At 41.3% G+C, this 25,216-nt stretch overlaps 1 protein-coding gene across 6 annotated transcripts in view; it reads right to left on the reverse strand.

The window, feature by feature from the left end:
- SHANK2 (SH3 and multiple ankyrin repeat domains 2) overlaps positions 1-25,216 on the reverse strand; it is a 389,771-nt gene that overhangs the window by 10,328 nt on the left and 354,227 nt on the right. For all 6 annotated transcript variants that reach the window (XM_039356871.1, XM_039356867.1, XM_039356868.1 and 3 more), the window contains 3 exons: positions 24,641-24,771; positions 19,779-19,890; positions 16,718-19,130 (listed from right to left, as the gene is read on the reverse strand). In XM_039356871.1, the coding sequence (XP_039212805.1) occupies positions 16,718-19,130; positions 19,779-19,890; positions 24,641-24,771 (2,656 nt within the window). The remainder of the gene's footprint in view (positions 1-16,717; positions 19,131-19,778; positions 19,891-24,640; positions 24,772-25,216) is intronic.

Raw genomic sequence — 25,216 nt, forward strand, 5'->3', positions numbered from 1 at the left:
CTTTGACAGCTTGGCATAAAGTTGAGTGGCCTGCAATTTATTCAGCACCGCCCTGACTAGTTTTATGTGCTCCTCTCTCATCTTGGTGAAAATTAAGATGTTATCCAGGTACACAAGGACCCCCTTGTAGAGGTGTTCCTGGAGGATTTCATTAAACAGTTGCATGCAGACTGCTAGTGCTCCCTGTAGTCCAAATGGGAGTACTTTAAATTGGAAGCAGCCCATGGGGCAGCTAAATGCTGTCTTCCATTTGTCCCCTCCTTTAATCCTAACCCGGTAATATGCCGCTCTTAGGTCTAATTTTGAGAATATTTTCCCATTTGCTAGGTGGGCCAGCATATCCTTCATTAGTGGCAGATTTTGATGGTGCAGTCAGTGGGCCAAAGGGGGGGGGTTAGTTCATCAGATTGCTCTTCGCTGAACACCTTGGCTAAATCTCGGTATTTCTCAGGTACTGCTTCCAACCCTTCACTGCTGCTACCACCTTCGGGGTCCCTTTTTTCTTTGTCTTTCTGCCTCCTCCCCAGGTGGTGGGCTTTTGCTTTGGGAACCTCAACTCTCCGATCTTCCAGTCCACCCTTGGGTTCCACTTCCTCAACCACGTCATCCCCAAGATTAGGGGCCATTCTATCCCTGGGGTCATTATAAAAGTCAAAGTCTCTGTGGGATCCCCCAGCATGAGTTGGATGGGCTAAGTAGCAAGGGTGGCTGGGATCCCCCCTGCAATGGACCCATCAAACTGGCCAAATGAATTTGGCTTCTTCAGCCTCCTCACAGGGATTCTTAAGTTCCTCACCAGGGTTGGGTTTATGAGGCACTGGTGCAACCCGAGTCCATTAGGACATTCAGAGATACCTTCCTCGGCATCCCTGGACTCAACAGTTCTATGGTTCTGGTGAGGGGCGCGATGGGTCCACTTACCAGGGGTTCATCTTCCGAGTCGCTGTCAGAGGATTCGGGTGGTTTTCCAGCTGAAGCTGGTTCCTTTGGGATTCTGGGGGGGGGGTTGGATCTTGAGACCTCAGTGCTCTTCATGGTGGTCTCTTTGGGTTGCTGCAGAGTCTCCCCAGGTTTCCCTCCACTGGCTTAGTCGGGTTTTCACACAGGAGTCTTCGAGCAGCATTCCACACCTCGATGCCCCTCCTTGCCACACTTGAAGCAAGCCGTCAAGTGTGGCACTGTGGGGGATGGCCTCACCACATCTCATTTTCTGCCTGAGGGTGAACATCTCCAGATTTGCCCCAGACATCACTGCCTTCGGGCTTGGTTGATCTCAGCTTCTTCGGCTAGGATACACCAGCATGGAGTCAGTCTGGATCTCCTTCAGGAATACAGACATGATACAGGTCATCATTCAGCCCGTCTTTGAAATGGCCCAGTAGGACATACTCTGGCCAGTTGAGGCGACTCGCTAGGTCTCTAAATTCCTCCGTATACTCAGCTATCGGGCGATGACCTTGTCTCACCGTTTTGATGTGTTCCCTAGCCTTCCGGTCAGCTAAAGGATCCTCGAACTTCCTCCATGAGGCAGCCATGAAGTGGTTGAAGTTCCACAGCTTGGGAGTATCGCCATTGTTCAGGGTCACCATCCACCGGGTGGCTGCTCCCTCCAGGGCCATGGTTACAATCCTCACCATCCGTTGTCACTGGGGATATCTTGGCCATATTCCTCCATGTAACTCAGGACATCGGCTAGGAAAAACCCCAGTTGTTGAGGCGTCCTGCTATATTTCACTCCCAAGGGTGGGAATTGTATCCTGACTTACAGCCTAAATGTTGGAGATGTGGTTGTTTGGATGCTACTTATTATCATATTTGGTGGTCGTGTAAAAATATAAAAGCTTTTTGGATTAAGATATGGTGGAATATTCAAAGAATTTTTAGAAGGAGGGTAAAATTTACCCCACAATTGTTTTTGTTGGGTATCGTTACTGATTGTGATGTTAAGGAGGTTATACTGATGTTAAATTTAATCACAGCCGCAAGGTTGTTAGTAGGGCAATACTGGAAGAAGGAATCTTTGCCTACCTTGCAAGAATGGTTTTTAAAAGTTTCTTATTTGGCGGAAATGGCAAAGATTTCGGCTTTTTTAAAGGATCAATTGCAAGAGAAGTTTTTTGCGGTATGGGAAAATGGATAGATTTTATACAACATAAGTTGGATATAAAAATATTACTTAGTTTTTCAATAACTTATATATAAATCTTAATATTTTATAGATTGTATTTTTTTTCCTTCTCTTTCCTTATATTTCTTATTTTTATTTTATCTTATTTTACTTCTTTTTTATATATATATACATCTTTTCTTCTTTCTTTTCTCTTTTATTCTTTTTCTTTTTAAGCATTTTTCTTTTTTAATATTTATGCTTTTCTTTTTTACATATATATTATTGTTAATTATCTTATAAGCTTATGTAATGTATTTAGATATATTTATGGTTTATACTTTTTTAATTTCTTTTTAAGATTTTTAGAAATTTTAATTAAGCCTATATTCAGCTCTGGGAAGGTTGGGGGGATGGAGTGGGAGGGTTGGGGTGGTTGGGTAGGGTTGTTTTTTGTTTTTTATCTTTTCTTTTCTCTATTTGTAAAAATTTTAAAAATTTTCAATAAAAAAAAAGGGTGGGAATTTTCAGCTGGGTCAGTGGGTTCTCTGCCATCTGGCCGGGTGCCAGCTAGGATGGCTCATCCTAGGATGGCAACTGCTGCCATGGCCTCTGCAGCCTCTGATGTGCTGGTAGAGGGGCCTGTTTTTGCCAACTCGCTCTCCCGATACTCTTTTTCTTCATCCCCATGGCTATTGAGCCTCAGCAGGGGTCTTCCTCCTTCTCTTTTAGGGACTTGAAGGCTTCCACCATCAGGTTGATGGCTTGCTTGAGGAAGCAGTCAGATCAGGCGTTCTCTCGTCATCCTCCTTGCTGAGGTTGAATGACCTCTCCATCTCTAGCTTCCACTCCAGCTGGTGACTGCCATGCTTAAGGGTTACCTTCTTGACTTTTGCCTCCCAGTCTTCTTTCTTTCCAACGCCCATCGAATATTTCGGTTTCTCCCAACTTTCTCTGGTTATGGCCTCATCAGGTGAACCAGAGGAATCCGAGCTGCTCTGATTCAGGCCAGTCTAGGGTGGAGCTTCCCTCCAAGATTGTCTTCTCCTCTCTCACCACCATGGTTCGACATTTTTTGAATGGTTCCAGCAGTAGGGGTTTTCCCTCCAGGTTGACCACTTTGCAGATCCTGCCTACTGTAAGGACCCACCTCAATCAGTCCTCCCAAGAAAGCAGAATTCTTGGGATAGCATAATTTCAAAAGGAACTTTTACTGGAAGATGTTGACAGCAGGAATAGAAGACAGGATCTGAGCATTTCCTATGTGAATCAAGTAATCAAAAGTGTCCATAGTAGCCCCACCCCAACAATCAATCCGCAGGTGTGAAAGCGCTTTGGGAACAGAATGATTAGGAGCCACTTCCAAGGCTGTTAGGTGTCTGTGCCGTTTCTTCCACCGCTGGAGAAGACAGATGGCCAGGGGCACATTCTATTCTCATTCCGTTAGAGAAACATCAAAGAAGATAGAATTGAAAACAAAGCAAAGGAAATACACATCAGCACCCCAAGCTTCCCCCTCCCTCCCTGGAGTTTGGCAGAACCTGGAAAGGATAAGAAAACCCATGTTCATAGAAAGAGAGGGTTCTAACAGGCACTTTGCCACTGACAGTGTTTACAACCATCATTGTAGACTGTGATCATGTGATCACCATTTGGTGTAGGGGAAATCTGAATCTTTGGTCATATATTTAATAAAAATGGGGAAATGTATTTATTCATTTGATTTCTATAGCCGCCCATCTCAAAAGGACTTTGGACAATGTACATCATAAAACATAAAAAAAAATAAAAGTAGTTAAAACAATTCAAAATAAATATATGTGGTCAGGGAATTAATACAACCAATAACAGTGAGAGGGATCCTGGAATCCTAGTGGACAATCACTTAAATATGAGCCAGCAGTGTTTGAGAGCAGCCAAAAAAAGCCAATTCAATCCTAGATTGCATTAACAGAGGGATAGAATCAAGATCACATGAAGTGCTAATACCACTTTATAAAGCCTTAGAAAGACCACACTTAGAATATTGCATCTAGTTTTGGTTACCAGATTATTAAAAAGATGTTGAGACTCTGGAAAGAATGCAGAAAAAAAGCATCAAAGATGATTAGAGGACTGGATGCTAAAACATACAAAGAACAGTTGGGTATGTCTAGTCTGGTGAAAAGAAAGATTAGGGTTGACATGATAGCAATATTCCAATATTTGAGAGGCTGCCACAAAGAAGGGGATCAACCTATTATCCAAAGCATCAGAAGGCAAGGCAAGAAAAAATGGATGGAAATTAATCAAGGACAGAAGCAACCTAGAATTAAGGAGAAATTTCCTAACAGTGAGAATAATTGCCTTCAGAAATTGTGGGTGCCTCATTCCTGGAGACTTTTAAGAAGAGGCTGGACAGCCACTTATCTGGAATGGTGTAGAGTCTCCTACTTGAGCAGGAAGTTGGACTAGAAGACCTCCAAGATCCCTTCTGTTATGTCCCGAGCCTTGCAAACGGCTCGGGCGTTTGCAGGCAGTTCCGGGCAGGTGCAAAGCTGCCCGGGACCAGACAGGCTGTCGCCAGCGCCGTGCGCATGCGCGGGTGCTGGCGCGGGAAAAGTATCACATTTACCCGGGAAGCGTCTATATAAGAAGCTGGGAGGTTTTGGGAGCTGATGAAGCCATCTACTTGTAAGCTGAACGCTGAATAAAGGAAACTGAGAACTTCAACTGCTTCTCGTGTCTGCTTCCCGCCAAGGACTCAACACTGGCGACGAAGGTGGGATTGCCTTACACCGCCTGGAAAGGAAGAAGTGTAAGCTTACCCAAGTGAGTCCTGAGCGGCGGAACGGCGTCGACTCGGCAGCTACCCGCCAATCCAGTGCGCATTCGAGGGTAGGCTGGCTGATAGACCCGTCTCCTGAAGATGGCGAAAATCGGAAGGCTTTCGGAATTCGACGTCTCACATCCAGAGCGGTGGGAGTCATACGTAGCCAGGGTGGAGAACTACTTCAAGGCAAACCAAGTGAGGGAAGAGAGCTTGAAGGCTGCCACCCTGCTTTGTGTTTGCGGTCAAGACGCCTTCGACATCGCAGAAAACCTTGCAGCACCTGTTCCAGTAGAGTCTGTCAGCTACGCAGATCTGAAGAAGTTACTGAAGGAGCACTTCCACCCCAAGATGTCCGTCATCGCATGGCGCCACACCTTCGAGCAGAGGGATCAACGGCCCGGTGAGTCGGCCAAAGAATTCATCGCCGCATTACGGAAGGCCGCCAAGCACTGCGAGTTCAAAGACCTCGAAGAACGACTGAGGGACCGATTCGTGTGCGGGTTAAGGCATCGAGATCTACAACAGAGACTTTTCGCTAAAGAAGAATTGTCCTACCAAGATGCCTTAAGGGAAGTCACCGCAGAAGAAGCAGCAGGCGGCGCTGTCAAGAACATGCGGCCGATCAGAAACAGTCCAGAGGTTGCATCCGTGCACCAGGAAGACGCCCAAAGAAACTCCGAGGAGGATCCGGACGAGGAAGTCGACCGTCTCCACCCCACGACGGAAGAAAAACAGAAGGGAAGCTCTTCAGCTCCGCTCAAGTGCATCAGCTGTGGAGGTCGCCACAGGAGAACCGACTGCAAGTTCCGCTCCGCTACCTGCCGGGCATGCGGCAAACAAGGACACATTGCAGCTGTGTGTCTGGGCTGACGAAAGGTACAACCTCAGGAAGAACTGCACCTGAAAGGTACCAGATTCCCCAGCCAGAATAGGGTAGGGTTTTGCGCTTCGCGAAGAAGCATCCTTAGGACAGGCACACACAAGCCCATTAAGAAAAAGCTGTCACTCAAGGTGAAGCTACAAGGGGTTCCATTATCTATGGAACTAGACACAGGGTCTGCCTTTTCAATTATCTCCTTGCATACATTTAGGAAGATTTGTTCCGGTAGTGGAACTCAGGCCAAGTTAAGGCCTTCTGACATTGTGTTAACAGATTTTCAAAATTCAAGAGTGTGTGTTAAGGGGGAGGCCACCCTTAACGTGCAATACAAGAGTTTTGAAGGTCCACTAGACTTATTAGTAGTAGGGGGTGAACGAACGAGTCTCATAGGACTCGATTGGTTTGAGGCCCTGGGGATACACGTCACAGGACTCAACAGTTTACAAACACTCGACCTACAGGAAGTCTGCAAAGAATTTGCAGATGTTTTCAGCCCCCAGCTGGGCACATTCAAAGGACCCCCTGTGTCCTTAAAGCTAGACCCCACTGTCACTCCCATTAGAATTAAAGCAAGAAGGGTCCCTTTTGCTTTAAAGAGTAAAATTGACACTGAGTTAGACAAACTGATTCAACAGGGAATCCTAGAACCTGTTGATTCCAGTCCTTGGGAGACCCCCATTGTCACGCCTCTAAAGGCAAATGGGGACATTCGCATTTGTGCTGACTACAAATGCACTCTGAATAAGGCATTGCAGCAACATGCCTATCCTGTTCCTGTGGTCAGTCATATTCTGGCCTCCCTCAAGGGGGGGCGCGTTTTTGCAAAGCTTGACCTAGCTCAAGCGTATCAACAGCTGCCTGTTGATGATGATGCTGCTATAGCTCAGACTATTGTGACCCACAGGGGAGCCTTTAAGGTAAAAAGGCTACAGTTTGGAGTGAATGTCGCTCCTGGGATTTTCCAAAGCGTAATGGAAAACACACTACGGGGCATACCAGGGGTTTGCCCCTACTTTGATGATGTCTTAATTGCAGGAGACTCCACACACATTCTAGCTGAAAGGCTAAGGGCTGTTCTGTTAAGATTCAGGAAGTCAGGCCTCAAGCTCAAAAAAGACAAATGCAAGATTGGGGTGCCTTCTACTGAATTTCTGGGGTTCAAAATTGATGCTGCTGGGATTCACCCTGCTGAATCCAAACTAACAGCTATTTTAGAAGCACCTAGGCCAAAGTCCAAGGCCGAACTTCAGGCCTTCCTGGGCCTCCTGAATTTCTACAATTCTTTTCTTCCTCATAAAGCTAGTGTAGCTGAGCCTCTTCACAGGCTACTAGACAAACAAGCAGTGTGGCAGTGGTCACAAACACATGAGGCTTGCTTTAATGAAGTCAAGGCCTTGCTCACTTCTAACAGTGTACTTGCACATTTCAACGAATCTCTTCCTGTGTGCATCGCATGTGATGCGTCCCCTTACGGGGTAGGAGCTGTCCTGAGCCACCTCAGGTCTGATGGAACTCAGGTTCCTGTTGCATATTACTCCAGAACATTGTCTTCTGCTGAGCGCAACTACGCTCAGATAGACAGGGAGGCTCTGGCTGTTGTTGCTGGAATTAAAAAATTCCACGATTTTCTATATGGCAGGCATTTCACGGTCTTTACTGACCATAAGCCTCTGCTGGGACTGTTTACCACACGTAAGCAGACTCCCCAAATCATTTCCCCTAGAATGCTTAGGTGGTCTATTTTTCTGTCTGCATATGATTTTTCTTTACTCCACAAGCCTGGGAAAGAAATGGGCCATGCTGATGGCCTCAGTAGATTGCCTCTGCCAGTAGTAGAAGCTGACCCTGCGCCAGCTGTCAACATTCTATCAATCCAAGCCTTGCCCGAGCTCCCTCTTTGTGCCAGGGATGTTGCCGCTGAAACAGGTACAGATCACACACTTTCACGTGTCCGTTCCTGGGTTTTGTCCGGTTGGCCTGAGCACTGCCCTAGTCCTGAGTTTCAGAGTTTCTGGTCCAAAAGAAACGAGTTGTCCCTTTCTCAGGGTTGTCTGCTTTGGGGAAACAGAGTTGTCATTCCCACCTCAATGAGGACTAGGGTCTTAGAATCCCTCCACGAGGGTCATCCTGGCATTGTTCGTATGAAGGCTCTTGCACGCAGCCACTTGTGGTGGCCTGTTTTAGATAAGGATATTGAGGCTAAGGTGCATGCTTGCCACCTGTGCCAACGATCTCGCCCAGAGATGCTCCAAGCTCCCGTGCATAAATGGGAGGAAACGCAGTCCCCATGGTCTAGGGTGCACATTGACTACGCTGGGCCCTTTCAGGGCCAGTTCTTCTTGGTCCTTGTTGACAGCCATTCAAAATGGCTTGAGGTTGTACCTGTCTCTTCCACCACCACTGCAAAGACTATTCAGGTACTGAGGGGGATTTTTGCTGCACACGGGCTTCCAGATGTCATCGTGTCTGACAACGGCCCTCAATTCACTTCCTCCGAATTCCAAGCTTTCTTACAGGCTAACATGATTCGTCATGCCACGTCTGCACCCTTCCACCCGTCCACCAACGGTATGGCTGAACGTATGGTGCGCATCACAAAGGACGCCTTGAAAAGACTCACCTACGGGGACTGGCATCACAGGTTGGCTGACTTTCTCCTTTCTTATCGCACCACACCATCCACTTCTACAGGGAGAAGCCCAGCTGAACTTCGCTGGGGGCGTCAACTTACTACTAAACTTGACCGGTTGCATCCGGACAGACTGCCTTCATCTACCTCACATCCTAGGGCACCTAGACAACTACTTGTGGGTGCCCCGGTTTGGGCTCGCAATTACGGGCCTGGTCATACCTGGGTCCCCGCTTCTATTTCCAGGGTCACAGGTCCTCTCTCCTACGAGGTTGCCCTGGACAACGGTCGTGTCCTGCGTCGGCACATCGACCAACTCCGCCCTAGGCGGGACTTTTCAGATGAGACTCCTGGGTCTTTTCCAGGGGGGGAGGGGGACCCTTTGGAGCAAAGGGAAGGGCACGAGCTGCTGCCCATCTCCACTGATGGAGCCACAAACGGCCCATCCCAGGGTTCCGCGAGAGCTCCGAACAAGAATTCTATGAGCCTACCTAACTACCAGGCATCCATGCCTACTCCAGCCAGGGAGTCACCCCGGGGGCATACTCACTTTCCACACACATCACACAGCACTCCAGTCACGGAGGATACCCGAGGGCATCCCAACAAATCATTCCCCGCAAGAGAGCTGGCACACAATTCCCAAGGTTGGCCTGACCTTACCCCAAATCCTACAGGGGGTCAAACATACACAGAGATAGTCGAGGAACCAAGTCCCGACTACAACACCTCAAGCACAAATCAGGGAACACCTGAGTTTTGGGAAAGTACAGAAACCCACACAAGCCCGAACACAGAACGGGGTTCAGGGAATGGACAGCCTCCTGACAGGTCTTGGACTGACCTAGGAGGTTCTACAGAGACGCCCAGCAGTGGCTATCACTTCAAGGGGCCCGAGGGTCTGCAGCTAGGCAGGTCAACCAGGTCACAAAGTGACAGAAGCCCTGGCCTGACGAGCCCGGTAGGCAAGCAAGCAGGCCAGGCATCGGGGCACAGTCCTTGGAAGGCACCAAGGCACAATAAGGAGAACAGGCTCACATCTCCCTCCAGTCAGGGAACTCATGCTAGTAACCCAGAGCTGAGAAGGTCACAGAGAGCAAAGAAGTCTCCTAAATACTTAGAGGATTACATAACATTGATGGCTAAACAAAAGCCAGGTAACGATAGGAGCACTGAGAAGCAGAACACTGCATAAAATAAATGATTATATGTTGGTAGTAGTTTTAGCCCGGGGGAAAGGGGTGTTATGTCCCGAGCCTTGCAAACGGCTCGGGCGTTTGCAGGCAGTCCCGGGCAGGTGCAAAGCTGCCCGGGACCAGACAGGCTGTCGCCAGCGCCGTGCGCATGCGCGGGTGCTGGCGCGGGAAAAGTATCACATTTACCCGGGAAGCGTCTATATAAGAAGCTGGGAGGTTTTGGGAGCTGATGAAGCCATCTACTTGTAAGCTGAACGCTGAATAAAGGAAACTGAGAACTTCAACTGCTTCTCGTGTCTGCTTCCCGCCAAGGACTCAACACCTTCCAACTCTGTTATTCTGTTACCTACCTAGATAACTAAAATTTTAAACCATAGAGATTTCCGAGTAGCTTATGAGTCTTATAATCATTAGAGTGAAATGCTGAGTAAATAGAATCTCAACAGCAATACAGAAGCAGCATCTGAGCAGTTAATATTCATTTGCTATAATTTGTTCCTCTGAAATGAGACGTTTTTGTCAGCTGCAATATTATTTCATATTAATTAAGTGGGTTCATTAACATAGATTCTGCCAGATTTTACTGTTATTTTTCTCAAGTGCAAAAATGACATTTGTAAATAGGGAAGGATGTAAACAAGAAGCCATTTTCAGTATCAGACAAAGGCATACATTATGTGATACAGTTTTTTTTAAAGGGTCGCTGGACCTTTCTTCTACAGCTGCAGCAGCAAATAATAATAATAATAATAATAATAATAATAATAGTAAAGTTGGAAGGGACCTTGGAGGTCATCTAGTCCAACCCTCTGCTCAGGCAGGAAACCCTACACCATTTTGGACAAATGGCTGTCCAGTCTCTTCTTAAAAACTTCCAGTGTTGGAGCATTTACTGCTTCTGGAGGCAGGCTGTTCCACTGATTAATTGTTCTCACTGTCAGGAAGTTTCTCCGTAGTTCTAGGTTGCTTCTCTCCTTGATTAGCCAGAAGGATCAGGCAAACAATTCCATTGGCCTATAGCCAGTTTGCACATCAAGGAGACTGTTCCTCTCAAAAGTTCAGTGGTGCTGCTTGGAAGTCTTCCCAAGTCTTTGCTGATCCAGGCACACCAAGCCATGAAGAAATGCCACCCTTGCTGCCTCAAGCATTGGATCTGAAAGATTGCTTTATGAAACACTCATCAGACTCATTCACTCCAGAAACTGTAAGAAGACTGTAAAATTATGAAGTGATACATCCCCTATGTCAAAATTCTAAGAATTCTTTCTCAGAAGAATTTAAAAGCAAATTGCCTTTCTAGTAGTCACACTAGCTAGGAATTTGAGAAACTTTAATCTTGATATATCTGGAGTGTACCAGTTTGGGAAGAGCTCTGTTCCCATTAACTGCATGGCCTTCAGTTCTCTGTCTGTGATCTCTCTGGACTTTTGTCATCCTTAAACAGTTAATTTCCTTGCTGCTAATCTGTACATCCCTCTTATTCCTTTGATTCAAATTGCTTCCATTTCTTCAGTACTATATATAAAGCATGTATCCTTCAGTCAATATTTCTTAAAACCCATTTTCACTGCAGGTTCCTATTTATTTACATAAAACGCTATATGTCAAAAGCACTCCATTAATGGCCCTGGGTTGCTTTCAGTAACAGCAAAGATATTTATAAAAACAACATTAAAATGTAACAGAGATGAAACAGAAACATTAAAGCAGAAATATTTAAAGGAAAAATATGTTTGAATCCCTTTCTAAACTCTAGTGAATAGAGGGCTTGCTTGAACCCTAGTGATATGTATTCCACAATGTGGGCCCTATGCCATCTCATGGGCCTGCTCACTTAATGGTTGATGCCAAATGCAACTAAGGCAGGAGTGCCCTACCTCTGGTCAAAGATAGTAGAAGACTAGGCAGACTTCTACTTGATTGTGGCCATGTAAGATTATACACCATTTAGTTAGACATGTGGCTGCCAAATTGGAAAGACTTATCAGAATGCAAGCAATATAAAAATATGTTTTGGGAAAGTACATGACAAAACTGAAATGGTATAGGGCAGTGGTGGCGAACCTATGGCACGGGTGCCAGAGGCGGCACTCAGAGCCCTCTCTATGGGGACACGCACTGTCACCCCAGTCCTAGGCCTTCAGCTGGGTTTCATAAAACCTTTTTGCTTTAGGCGTCTGCCGCCGTGTGCAAAAAAAAAAAAAAAAAGGTTCAATCAGTCAATTTCAACTTCTTGCGGAAAAAAAGACCTTGCAGAGTTGGAATTGATTGATTGATCTTTTTAGTCCCACCCAGTCAGCCATTACCACCACAGCACACCCACCCAATTGGCCACACCCAGCCAATGGGCCACACCCACCCAGCACTCGACGATGCACGTGGATTTTGGGTTGTAGTTTGGGCACTCAGTCTCTAAAAGGTTCGCCATCACTGGTATAGAGTTTCCTGCCTGAGCAGGGGGTTGGACTAGGTGACCTCCAAGGTCCCTTCCAACTTTATTATTATAAAACGTCTTAGCACTGGCAGCATGCAGCAAGCACTAAAGCTGTTTTATCTTGGGGTAAGGCTATGCCAGGGCTCTTTTCATCAGGTAAGCCATTAATCAGTTAAGTATTAAAGTAAGTATCTTTTCCACCAATGTTTTAGTGACTGTCCAGCATCATCATTGGATCACTATACTTCACTAGGGTGCAAATCTGTTCCTAATAGGTGACTGCAATCCCATTCATGTGTTTTGAATAACTTTTTATTTCCTAGTGAATCAAAGAGCTGTGTCTGAAGATTTTATCAAGTTTTAGATATTTCATTAGCTTGTTCCAGATAGATATAACTTATATATATATATATATATATATATATATATATATATATATATATATATATATATATATATATATATATATAAAGCACTACACGCTTATATATTAGAATTTAATTTGGTAGAAATATGTGACTCAAATCCTCTGCAGCAAACATATACTTTTCCCCCAACTTCATGCTATATTTCTTCCTGATTTGATTATTTTTAGTACTGTATATCAATCTTTAGTTGAAGGGATAGATAAAAGCTGTAGTAGCTCTATTGCAATAATTGTTCTGTGGCAGAAATTTTTTCAATTACTATAAGAAAAAGTGATTGTAATTATTCAAGATGGCATTTAGAGACATCATTATTAAAATAGCATTTTTTATAAAACAGATGAAGAGAGATATTAAGTCACTTCTCAGTACATATAAAACAACCAATACAATAATTATATAGTGCTTTATGTCAGTTAAACAGGAACTCATATCCCTTTCTATATTTAGTACTGAAAAGCAAAGAATTTAGAATGAGTAGAAGGATCTGGTCAGTTATTGGATTCTTGATTGAAACAACAAAACAATATTATTTCTATTATAAAGGATGCTCGGGATATACAATGATTATGATTTAATAAATCACTATATTTTGATTTTTTTTACATTCTACTAAGAAATTATTATTTTTATACAACATTTCCCATTGTGGCTTAAACTTATGAATGTGAACTTGAAATCCAAATCTAAAACTGGAATATAAATATATACAAATATAAATATAAAGAATGAAGGATTTACCAACCATGGGATTAGGAAAATGATGGAAAGAATTTTATGATGGAAAGAATGCCACCCTGAATTTACAATCCTGAACTGATAAAATATATCAAGCTGGGCATCAAAGTAATATTATTTCAGGTGATTGCAATGTAATGCTGTGTTTAAGAACCATATTGCTTTCTATGCATTATAGACACTTTCTTGTTTCTTTTAATCAATTTTATTCTTTTAAAGTCTTCTTTCTTTCCTTAAAGCAATTCCTATCATAGCAAAAACAATTCAAGTTTTCTAAAACATGTAAATTCTTATTTTACTGTTTCAGGTTTTTTGTTTGTTTGTTTTTTAAAATTAGGATGTAACTGTGTAATTATAAGTTGCAGGTTAAATCTGCCAGAAGCTGCAAACTATGTTACATAAATATACTGTATATCACAGGAAGCACTCTAGAAGAATGCATCTCGTCACTATATTGAAAAGTACAGTGAAGTATAGCTAGAACTGATGCCATTAAAAATTGTGACCTCCACCCTTCTTCGTAAAGAAACACTTGCAAAAATTCAGCAGTTGCACTTCTAGGCTGTCTTTAGGGTATTTCTATAAAATGTACAGGAAACTGGAGAAGCATCTGTGCCACTTCTCTGTCACTGAACGTTTGGCACCATCTGGTAAAAGACTCAGGTGGAACACCATAAATAAATCACCCTTGGATACGGAATTTTTGTTTTCATACATTAATTCCTGTATCTTGGATTATACTTTCTTAAGTTTTGATGGTAGCCATCACCAAATGAATGGGCCTCTCCAAAGTCTCTAGAAATTTTGTAACTTCAATAAGCTTTGTTATACGAAATAAAAATCCATAAATCCATAAAATAAAATGTTCAGAAATAAAGCTGATTCTGACAAGTTCCATGTAGCAAATGTTTACCTTCTTAACAATAGGCTAGTTTATTAAAAGCCTAAGTGTCAGATTTCACAACTAGTCCTATCCAAACAGTTCAAGCTAACTAATTCAACTCCCTTTATATATATTCATGTCTCTGAATTATTGTATATATTATACCAACTGAACTGGTTAAACTTATACAATGCCTTAACAAATAAGCAAACAAGCAAGAAGTGGTGGATCATCACACCTATAAAACAAACATTTTGCAGCTCTAATACCATACCCGGTATTTCAAACAAGTTAATTTGTAGTGGGTAGCATAGCTAAAATATGTTCTTTATAAAAAAAATGGATGAAACCGTCCCAGGTATGATTAGAAAACATTTCTACATGCTCATGTAGGGTTATAATTTCTTTTCCTATTATTTTTTTACATCACTCCATGCTATTCCAAAGGGCATTTAGATTTTCAGGATCAGGTTCTGGATAGTAGGAATCAGAAAAAAAACATTGATTTATGCATGGAATTAAACCTTAGGATCTCAGCCTCTACTTACATATTTTATATCTCTAGCTGTATTTACAGTGGATCCACTTATGTCAATTTTGTTATGCTGCAGCCTGATTCTACAGTTGTTGAAATCCATTCTTTTTCTCATTACCCCATAACGACACAGTGAAAACAGAATGTTAGAAATGTCTGTAAATTTATTTTTATAAAATGTTTTATAGATGGCACCTTGATCCACAAAAAATGTCTTTTATGTACCCTGACTTACAACCTAAATGTTGGAGATGTGGTTGTATGGACGCTACTTATTATCATATTTGGTGGTCGTGCAGAGAGATAAAAGCATTCTGGATTAAGATATGGTGGAATATCCAGAGAATTTTTAAAAGGAGGGTAAAATTTACTCCACAATTATTTTTGTTAGGTATAGTTATTGATTGTGATACAAAGGAGGTTATATTGATGTTAAATTTGATTACAGCTGCGAGGCTGTTAGTAGGACAATATTGGAAGAAGGAATCTTTGCCTACATTGCAGGAATGGTTTCTTAAAGTGTCTCATTTGGCGGAAATGGCAAAGATTTCGGCTTTCTTAAAGGGTCAAACGCAAGAGAAATTTCTTGCTGTTTGGGATAAATGGATAAAATTCATACAATTTAAATTTGATATAAAAAAATACTATATAGTTTTTTCATAATTTTTAACTTTATATATATATATATATTCTATTTTATATTCTTTTTTTTATAAATATAAATTTTTTTAATTTTTTTTAATTAAGCCTATATTCTGCTCTGGGAGGCCCTGGGGGGGGGGAAGGGGGGGTTTGGGTAGGGGTGGGGGAAGGGGGGTTTTGTTGGGTAATGTTTGTTTTTATTTGTATATGTTGTTTTTTGTTTTTGTATTGTCTTTTATTTTCTGTAAAATTTATAAAACTTTTTAATAAAAAAAAAAAGAAATGTCTGTAAATTTATTAAAAAGAAAAAAACTGAAATATCATACTGGCATTGAGTATTCATACCCTTTGCAACAACACTTGAAATTTAGTTCAGTTGCCTCCCATTTCTCTCGATCCCTGCTGACATGTTTCTACAACTTGACACGAGTCAACCTGTGGTAAATTTAATTGATTGGACATGATTTGGAAAGGCACACACCTCTCTACAGAAGGCCTCACAGCAGACAATAAGGTGACCAATCATCCTCCTTTAGGGAGGACAGTCCTCCTTTTGTAAGTTCTGTCCTCCCTCAAAAAGTGTCCTCCTTCATGTCCTCCTTTTCGATATTTGAAGACTAATCTGCAGGGCTTTTTTTTTTCTCCCTCATAGAACGCTCAGAATGGCGTTCCGGCACCTTTTTCTGATGCTTTTTTTTTCCAACTTTTGCATGAGCTGTGCTACTCCCACTATTGGCTTTCGAAAGCCAATAGGAATTGCTGCTGAGCGTGCCAAAACACCCAGCTGGCAAACTTTGCAGATGCAAGTTGTCTGTATTATTGTTGCAATGAATAAAATGTTTCTTTTATTTACGATATTTTTTTCTTCAATTTATTTGTGTCCTCCTTTTCATTGTAAAAAAGTTGGTCACCTTACTGACAATGCATACTGTAGCAGAGCAAAAGCCATGAGGTCAAAGCTTGTCATATCCTACCAAAAGACTCGAGGTTGTACTTGCTGTCAAAGGTACTTCAACAAAGTACTGAGTGAAGGGTCTGAATACTTATGCCAATATGATATTTCAGGTTTTTTTTCTTTTTAATACATTTACAGACATTTCTAACATTCTGTTTTCACTTTGTCACTATGGGGTACTGAGTATAGATTAATGAGAGAAAAAAAATAATTTCAACAACTGTAGAATCAGGCTGCAGCATAACAAAATTGACAAAAGTGAAGGGGGTTTGGATACTTTCTGAATGCTCTGTATCTACATTCAAAAGGGAAAAGGTATGCATTTAATTTTTCAATAGATCGGAATGGAAAAAGTGAACATATTGGAATTACTATATTTAAATATGATTTAACAGAATTACATCTCCTTGTGCTGTAAAAACAAGATAAGTTCAAAATGACAAGCAATAGAAATGCTTTAAAAACTTGAAGTTGCATTTACCTTGTACTAAGACTGGCCACTTTTGTCCCTGGAGGGGATTCCAATCCTTCTCCTGGCTTTGAGGATTTTTCTCTGTTCATTTGCTGCAGTATTGAGTTCAGTTCACTAATAACATTTGCCTTTGGGCCTGAGAGAGCTGGGCTTTTAATTTCTGTGACATCGCCCCAGAGCTTAGAGGTCCTTTGCTGTACAACTGTAGCCATACTGGGCTGTGCGCTGATTGGAGGAGGAGGAGGCGGGGCTGGAGGAGGAATAAGAAAACTATCCACAGTTTCTTCAATGAGTGCATCTTTATAAAGTGCATTGCTTTTGTGAATTATGGGCTTCATTTTTGGCTTAGGAGGTACTGGGGGTTTGTCCACCAGAAATGTTTGCCCATCTGCATAGACTGTACAAGTATCCAAGTTCTCACCACCTTCAGAGGACAAGGTAGAGATGCTGGACACAGTTGAGATAGTGCTGGTTGTCTCTAGTTGATGGTCACTACTACTTCGACTGTCCACCTCTTCAATCCCAGAGTCAGGGACATTATCAAAATTTTCAGGGGGTGGCAAAAATGAGGGAGGCAAACAGTTTGAAAGATCCCCTGACTTCTTACTGTCTAATGAATCTGAGGGCTGAATAGGATTAAATGACGCAGGCAGAGTTCCATTTTTTCTCTGTTTGACCAAGTCTGTTAGGGCTGAGACAGAGGCTGGGACTGAGTTGTCATCAGGAATATCAAAACTGTTAGCAAACTCTAAAGGAGGAGGTAATGGCTCAGTAAAGATAAAGTCTTCATCAAGATCAACCGAAGCAAAAGGGGGAGGGGGAATACGAAATGGCAAAATGATCGGATCATCGATGGAACTAACAGCTACAATTGTTTTGCAGGACGGGGACGGTGGCGGAAGCACGCCAGGGTCATCCGATCCACTTTCTGCTGCTTCTGTCTCTTCCTGCATCTCCGATGGAGGCTTTTCAACATTCACCTCCCTCTCCGCACTTTTCTCTTCTTTCTCGGGTTTATCGCTGGCTTGTGCTGTGTCCACCGTATGAACCATGAGCAAACCGGCTGACTTTTGTTGTGAGGTATCCACAATATTTATTAGCATGTTCTTTTTCTCTTCAGACCTCCTTTCTTTTGCAGCATCCATCTCATATTTATTCTCCGTCTCCTGGCGCCTTAGTGGACCACGTGTATTTTGCCTAGCAATGGTAGCTGTTGCTGGAAATGGAGCTTCAACGTTGGGTTTCATCTTTGTATCGATGTAAAGGGGTTTGTTAAGATCTGCTTTGCTAGAGTCTCCTTTCCCTGGAATCGGCTGGCTTTGCTCTTTCATGGCTCTGTCTCTGGCAGAGAGGGCAAGGGCTAAAGGGGAATTGGGGTCCAGTATTTTCCCTGTCAAGGGATGAACATAATTATCTAAACCAGTATTTTGGGTTGTCAATGCATTGTTCTCAGAGCTTGTTGTGGTTTGGACTGAAGAGTTTGGTGTCCTTGCGTCATTTTGGTTATTTGATTCACTGCCATTGAAAATATTTTCGGTCTCTCTAGGTGCTGGGATAGGAGATGGCGATACAAGCTGCCTGAAGCCCTCTTCATTACCAAAGAGCCCTTCATCACTAAACTTAGACTGTCTCATACGTGGAGTTGGAGGGGTTAGTCCAATATCCTCATCTCCCAAATCTGTGGAAAGGAAAGCTGGAGAATTGCGCCTCGCTTCTAATCTTTTCTCCCTATCCCTCACCGCTCCAGCAATGGCAGCTGCAAAGGGGCTACTGACTGTCAAACTGTCTTCAGGTCGCAGCTGTCCTGGTTGCTCTGAAGACTGGGGGTCAATCTCCATGCTGCTTCCTTGACTGCTTTTCCCACTGCTGCTGGTGGATGGCTCTTTCACGATAATGGTCGGAATGGGAATGGAGCAAGTTTTTTCTGGACTGTCCTCAACATTGGATTGTTTCACTAGCATTCCCTTCCGTCGGGCTGGCTTGGCTGGAACATACATTGCTTTGCTGGCTATTTTTCCAACTTCTGAATAAGGATTCTCTGGCATCTGACCTCTCTTGTTTCTGAAGTTGGCCTGAGTTGCGGCATTTCTGCTGTATAAGTCCTCAGAATCTAGAGAATAACGGTCCATTCCTCTCCGGTAATACATGCCTTTGTCTCTGATCACAGTCCCCATGTTTTCAGACCTACCTGAAACAGCTGCCTTTGAACCTGAATTCTGATTAAAAGCAGGCTTAATTGTGCCATACATTCTAGCTACTGGAGATTTGGGAGAGTTGTAAAGAGAAGGAGAAGGTGGTGGGGGTGATGGAGGTAAAGCCTGTGGTGGAGGGGGAATATCTTCTGAAGTATCTGGCATTGATAGACTTCTAGTAAACTTGAGCATGGGAGGAGCCAAAAATTGCCGTTCTTCTTCTGTTACCCCTTTAAAAAAAAGCTATAATGTTTAAATTGTCATTTTTTTCAAATCCAACATAATCGTATATAAAATAAATGTAATATTTACACTGTGGATCATACAGTTTTATAATATGTCTATTGTAGTATTTTCCTGTGTTAGAACTTGATTCAGGGACTTTTCATTTATCTTTTGTGTACTGAACCTTGTAAATTCCTGCAGACAATTGTTCTTTTTCTAAAGCGTGCATAAAAAGTGATCATGCAAAATTAAAAAGAAAATGAAGCACTTAAAAAAAAACATGTATTTCTGCACTGCGGCCATTAAGGAACAGGTTGCTATGCATGAAAGAAAATAAAAATTCATAATGCATGACAAAAAGGATAATTTAGAGGAATTGTGAAATGTTTATCCAAATATTATAAGGACTGATGCATTGAGGCTGCTAAATGTTGAATGAGATTCTAAACTTCATGCTGCAAACTTAGAAGTTAAGTATTAATCAGGAAAAGGGCACAGCATGTTGTTTAAAATTTTCCAGCAGAACACCAAAAACTAGTTCTTTCATTGTATTAACTAAAATGTCAGGGTTATAGACAAAGATAATAATAAATTGATATTCTCATATAATAGCAATTTATTATAAAAGAAGATATGTATATGTAATATCTTACCTATTGATTTTTGTCTTCTTACTGTACCTCGTGGCACACCCAGAAATGGGCCTTGAGAACTTCCAGGTACTGTTGGTGGCATCACAGCAATCCCTTGTCTTTCATACATGGACTAGAAAAATAAAAGATATAATGTTAAAATATTTAACATATAATATTTAAATTGTGCTTTGACATTTAGCATTTATTTTACATGAAACCATCTGTATTTCTTCTGTGCTTTGCTTGGTTGAGTCCATCCTGTCCCATCCTGCTGAGCTATAACAGGAGTGAGGAGCTGAATTTTTCCCAATGGCTAGATAGTTGGCTGAACTATGTCAGGGATAAAGTTTCAGAGAAGAAAAGCCCATCATACAAAGCCTTGCTGCTTTGGCCCCAAAAGTTTCATCCTTCTGGAATGTTCTACCCTTGTATAAACTTTATGATGCATGGAAGGAAGAAATAAACAATAATTTGTTTCAATCCAAGTATGAAGAACCAAATCCCTTTTTTTTAATTCAGAAAAAAGTGAGGAATTCTCTCCGATTCTTCTCTCATAGCGAAAAAGTACTCTGCGCAAAGAGAGCAACAAAGATGATCAGGGGACTGGAGGCTAAAACATATAAGGAAAGGTTGATGGAATTGGGCATGCCTACTTTAATGAAGAGAAGGACGAGGGGGGACCTGAGAGCAGTGTTCCAATATCTCAGGGGTTGCCACAAAGAAGATGGAGTCAAGCTATTCTCCAAGCAGCCTGAAAGCAGGACAAGAAGCAACGGATGGAAACAAATCAAGGAGAGAAGCAACCTAGAACTAAGGAGAAACTTCCTGACAGTTAGAACAATTAACCAGTGGAACAACCTGCCTCCAGAAGTGGTGAATGCTCCAACACTGGAAGTTTTTAAGAAGAGACTGGACAGCCATTTGTCTGAAATGGTATAGGGTTACCTGCTTGAGCAGGGGGTTGGACTTGATGACCTCCAAGGTCCCTTCCAAATTTATTATTATTGTATTATTATCTTTAGATGCCTGAAGAAGGAAAAGCTACTTGAACTATGAATGATTTTATCTAGTATTCCCATTTTGCAGGGGAGTGGGTAAGGGAAAACTCATTGCGCTCTATTGTCAACTTAATGAGAACCTTCAATGCTTTGCTTTCTAAAAAGATGCAGAAACTAGGATAGAACACAGGAAGGTCTTTATAGATGTTTAGCCCTGCTATATGTTAACCTGGTAAGCTTTTTTGTGGCTGTGAGAGTACTGAAAGGTGTGGTCATTAATTGCCATAAAAGTTTGGTGCTTTTTAAGCAATTTGAAAAATCTGAGCCACGGTTTCTTTGTTTCTTGCTTTTAGCACTCTGTTACCACTTGCAAGACATCTTGCAAGACTTGCAAGACATCTAGAAGAAACTCGTTCCCTATGAGAGGAGGAAGAGAAAAAGTGATAGAGTACAGGATGCAATCTTGTATCTCACGCCCTTAGGTATTTATCATTTTCTCCTTTTTGCAAAGCATTTCATACTCTGTTCGGCTAGCTGAAGCAGAATATCAGAATAACAGAGTTGGAAGGGACCTTGTCAATCTTTCAGTCCAACCTCCTGCTCAAGCAGGAAGCCCTATGCCAGGGGTAGGCAACCTTGGCTCTTATATGACTTATATGCTGGCTCAGGAATTCTGGGAGTTGAAGTCCACGAGTCATATAAGAGCCAAGGTTGCCTACCCCTGCCCTATACCATTTCAGACAAATTGTTGTTCAGTCTCTTCTTTAAAAACTCCAGTGTTGGAGCACCTGCAATGTCTGGAGGCAACTCATTCCACTGATTAATTAATTGCCATCCCCAAACTTTAATACTATTTGAAGATTAGGGTGGATTCCAGTCTAATTAAATTAGATTCAGAAGCAGGAATTTAATGCTTTTTGTTTCCTACTATGTTGGAGATGAAAGATTTCTCACTGATTCTGAGTAACTTTCCATATTTAAATGAGAAATTTCCAGGGGAATTTAAAATCCATACTGTATATACTCATATTTTAGTAATGCACAACAGGAATCTACTAGGCACAGTATTATGAATAGTAGAAGAGCAGCACAAAGAATTGGGCACTATTTTTCTGACCTTTCTTTATACATTTTTGATTAGCCCTATAATCGTTGTCATACAGCAATATTTTGCTGATAATACTGACAGATATATTCAGGAGCAATGCTATAAACAGCACAGCCATAGTTATCCTACCAATACTTGTATTGTTGAATCTGCACACATTTTCAGTTGGAAGTGCAACTTGTCTCATCAAAGCTGCATAGAAGTCAGTGGGAAAACACGTTTCATGGCTTTCTGACAGGGAAGTTTTACTCTGTGTCCTGAGAACAGTTCACTTTGGGGGTTTTAATTTTGAAGTTTTTGTGGCTGTCCTCTTGTCTAGACACAAAACTCATTTTTCCCTTAAAGGCAATTATCAACACCTGTTCATTTTATGATGTAATACATGTGAAGAAAGTGTAAAGTACTCCGGAGAGAAGAAAAAATAGGCCATAAGTACTTGTACATGCAACCAAAAGCAAAGGACCCACACTGTGGCTAATAGCAAGTATCGTGTCATGAGAAAAAAAAAGTCATTTTCAAAATAAATAGAATTGGTAGAACAAGAGGAGGAGAAGGAAGAGGAAAAGGGAGAGATGCATCACATTAACCATCAGTGAGTTATTCAAACAAAAATAGGGCACTACCCAGAAGTGACTTCAAAATTACTCAAGAAATCAAAGTCAACCTCCCATCCATCCATTAATGGAATGTTTCTATTCTATTTCTATTCTAACCCTATTCCTGTTGCTGTCATAGCCAAGGTTTAGTGGTAAAAATGAAGCCAAATAATTATGCGGAAACTCAAGTTCATCGTAATTATGTTATAAAAGCCATTCCTAAAGGATGCTATCATACCAATTATTATTGAGATCCAAGAGACTGACAAGTGATAATGAGATGGGATTACCAAAAATAGCACCTTCTCTTTTCCTCATGCCAAATCTAAATGCTCTTTTGTTTTATTAATCTATTCCTCTCTAAATGCACTTGAATCTACATATTTATACTAAAAGCAGCAAAGAGAATTCAGGTAATTTTCTGTGGCTCTTTCTAGGTGCCAAATCCTGCCACAATAATCAAACATCGCGTTTAGTAATAGAATCCTTCCTAATCTTAGTATTTATTGAAATATAGGAATCTAGGGTGGACCCAGAATCCTTGTACTTAATTTTAAGAAAAGAGAATGAATATACCGTAACTGGATGCTATGCATTGTAAGAGTTTTTTTCCCCTGTTGCTTAGATTTAATTCTCAACAGCAGCACAAATCCCTTGTACATGCTGATGAAGCAAAACTGAAGTGATCTGACAATCTTGCATCAGCTCTTGGCCCTAAAAATTATTTCATTATAGCCTGAGACTGGGTGCATTATGGAAGTCATACTTTCTAATCACCCATAGTTCACATGGATAATTAATCTTTTTGGCAGCATACATAACTAGAAATTAAAAGTCTGACCACAGTAACAGGATGGAACTACATGTCCAAATATGCTTTTTAATCCAGTTCTAAAAAAGAGTGTTAGGAAAAATGAAGACAGAAAAGAAAATCTACAAATATACTTTTTTAAAGAAAGTACTGTATAAATCTTTCTGATCTGTTCTGAAAGAGGATATTGTGTACAATAAATACACATTAATGATCTCTTAGTGCCCTCATTAATAACTTCATAATTAAAACAATTTTTTAATACTCACAAATAAACTAATTGGTATCAACTACTTAGACTAAGAATCCATCATATTCAATATTTTTAATGCTGATTTCTTGTGATTATCTAGGTCAGAGATCGAGTGCCCAGACTGCAACCCAAAACCCATTTATGTATCTTCGGGTGCTGGGTGGGCGTGGCCAATTGGGTAGGTGTGGCCAATTTGGTGGGATAGCCCATTTGGTGTGGGTGGCTGCAGTGCTAACGGCAGACTGGGTGGGACTAAAAAGTTCAATCAATCAATTCCAACTTTGCAAGATCTTTTTTTCCCCGCAAGAAGTTGAAATTGACTGATTGATTGAAACTTTTTTTTTTTTTGCACATGGCGGCGGAGGCCTAAAGCAAAAAAGTTTTATAAAACCCAGCTGAAGGCCTAGGACTGGGGCAACTGCGCACATGCCCACAAAGAGGGCTCTGAGTGCCACCTCTGGCACCCGTGCCATAGGTTCGCCACCACGGATCTAGGTTTTGGAATAAGGCTATTTCTGGATATGCATGGAGATACTATGGATTTTTATTACTGAGATATAATACTTCTAGAGTGTTTTGTATCTGTTTTTGCTCCAATTTTTCACTGCACAACAGATCCTTATTTGCTAGAGAGATAGCAGTTGAATTCAATCTTAATAACATGTGGCATAAAATTATTATACACCAACAAATAAAATAAAACTCTAAAAAGATGGCTTCAATATAGTTTGAGAGGAAATAATATGACATCAATGTATGAAAAGAGGGTATTGTATGTTATATTATTGTATATGCATGAGTTTATCTCATGCAAATATTAATAAATACCATTGAACTGAAAGTTACACATATAGAAATATTTTTTTAATATGGAAGGATGAATAGGTCCCTTAAAATTATTGCTGCTATTTAGTGCCAGTTATGTTGTCATGTCCTTTATCTTAATATTGTGTAAAATACGGTGAATTTAAGCGGGATAAGCTTAGGTGCTGACTGCATATTGGGTAGCCATTAGAGAACCCCCAGAATAATTAAAATCAGAGCATTTGAAAAAAAATCTTACTTAATCAAAGCTCCCATAATTTAAAGGAAATTTAATATAGACACCACTCACATTCATATCTGTAGCTGAGGGAAAACATCTACTAGAAGGTCGTTGTTTAATTGTTGCCACTCTTGAGTCCAAAATTGCATTTTCTGGAATTCTCGATGGCTTAGAAACTGGCACTATTTCATCAGCTTTATCTGTAACACAGAAATATATGCTAAAATAAATTTAATTTGTCCAAAGACTGAAAAAGTAAGTGTTGCAATGTGAAAATATAATTTAACTTTTTTAAAGATGCAAAGAAAAAAAGGGGATCTTGGCATTTTAACAAGGCAATGCTTGAACATTGTAAGTCGTGCAAGCCGAACAATTTTATTGCTGCTGCGTAACATGCATGCTTTAGTTTTAAGCCTGCATGCATTTAATGTTTACTTAGTGTGACTTGAAAAACAATCCTCTTCTTCAAACCTTCAAAATGTGAAGGGAAAATATCTATATAGAAATGGAAAGAAAACCTTTAGAAATAGTATACCTGCAGAGAACTGTTCCACACAGTAGTCATGAGACTGTTACTGAATTTTTAAACAAAAGTAGGCATTTTAAGTGCCCTATATATTACTGCTTTATTGTCAGCTATGGGTG

The sequence above is a fragment of the Crotalus tigris genome, unplaced genomic scaffold (genome assembly GCF_016545835.1).
Source record: "Crotalus tigris isolate CLP2741 ecotype Arizona unplaced genomic scaffold, ASM1654583v1 scf7180000018831.1652172, whole genome shotgun sequence".
Classification (NCBI taxonomy): domain Eukaryota; kingdom Metazoa; phylum Chordata; class Lepidosauria; order Squamata; family Viperidae; genus Crotalus; species Crotalus tigris.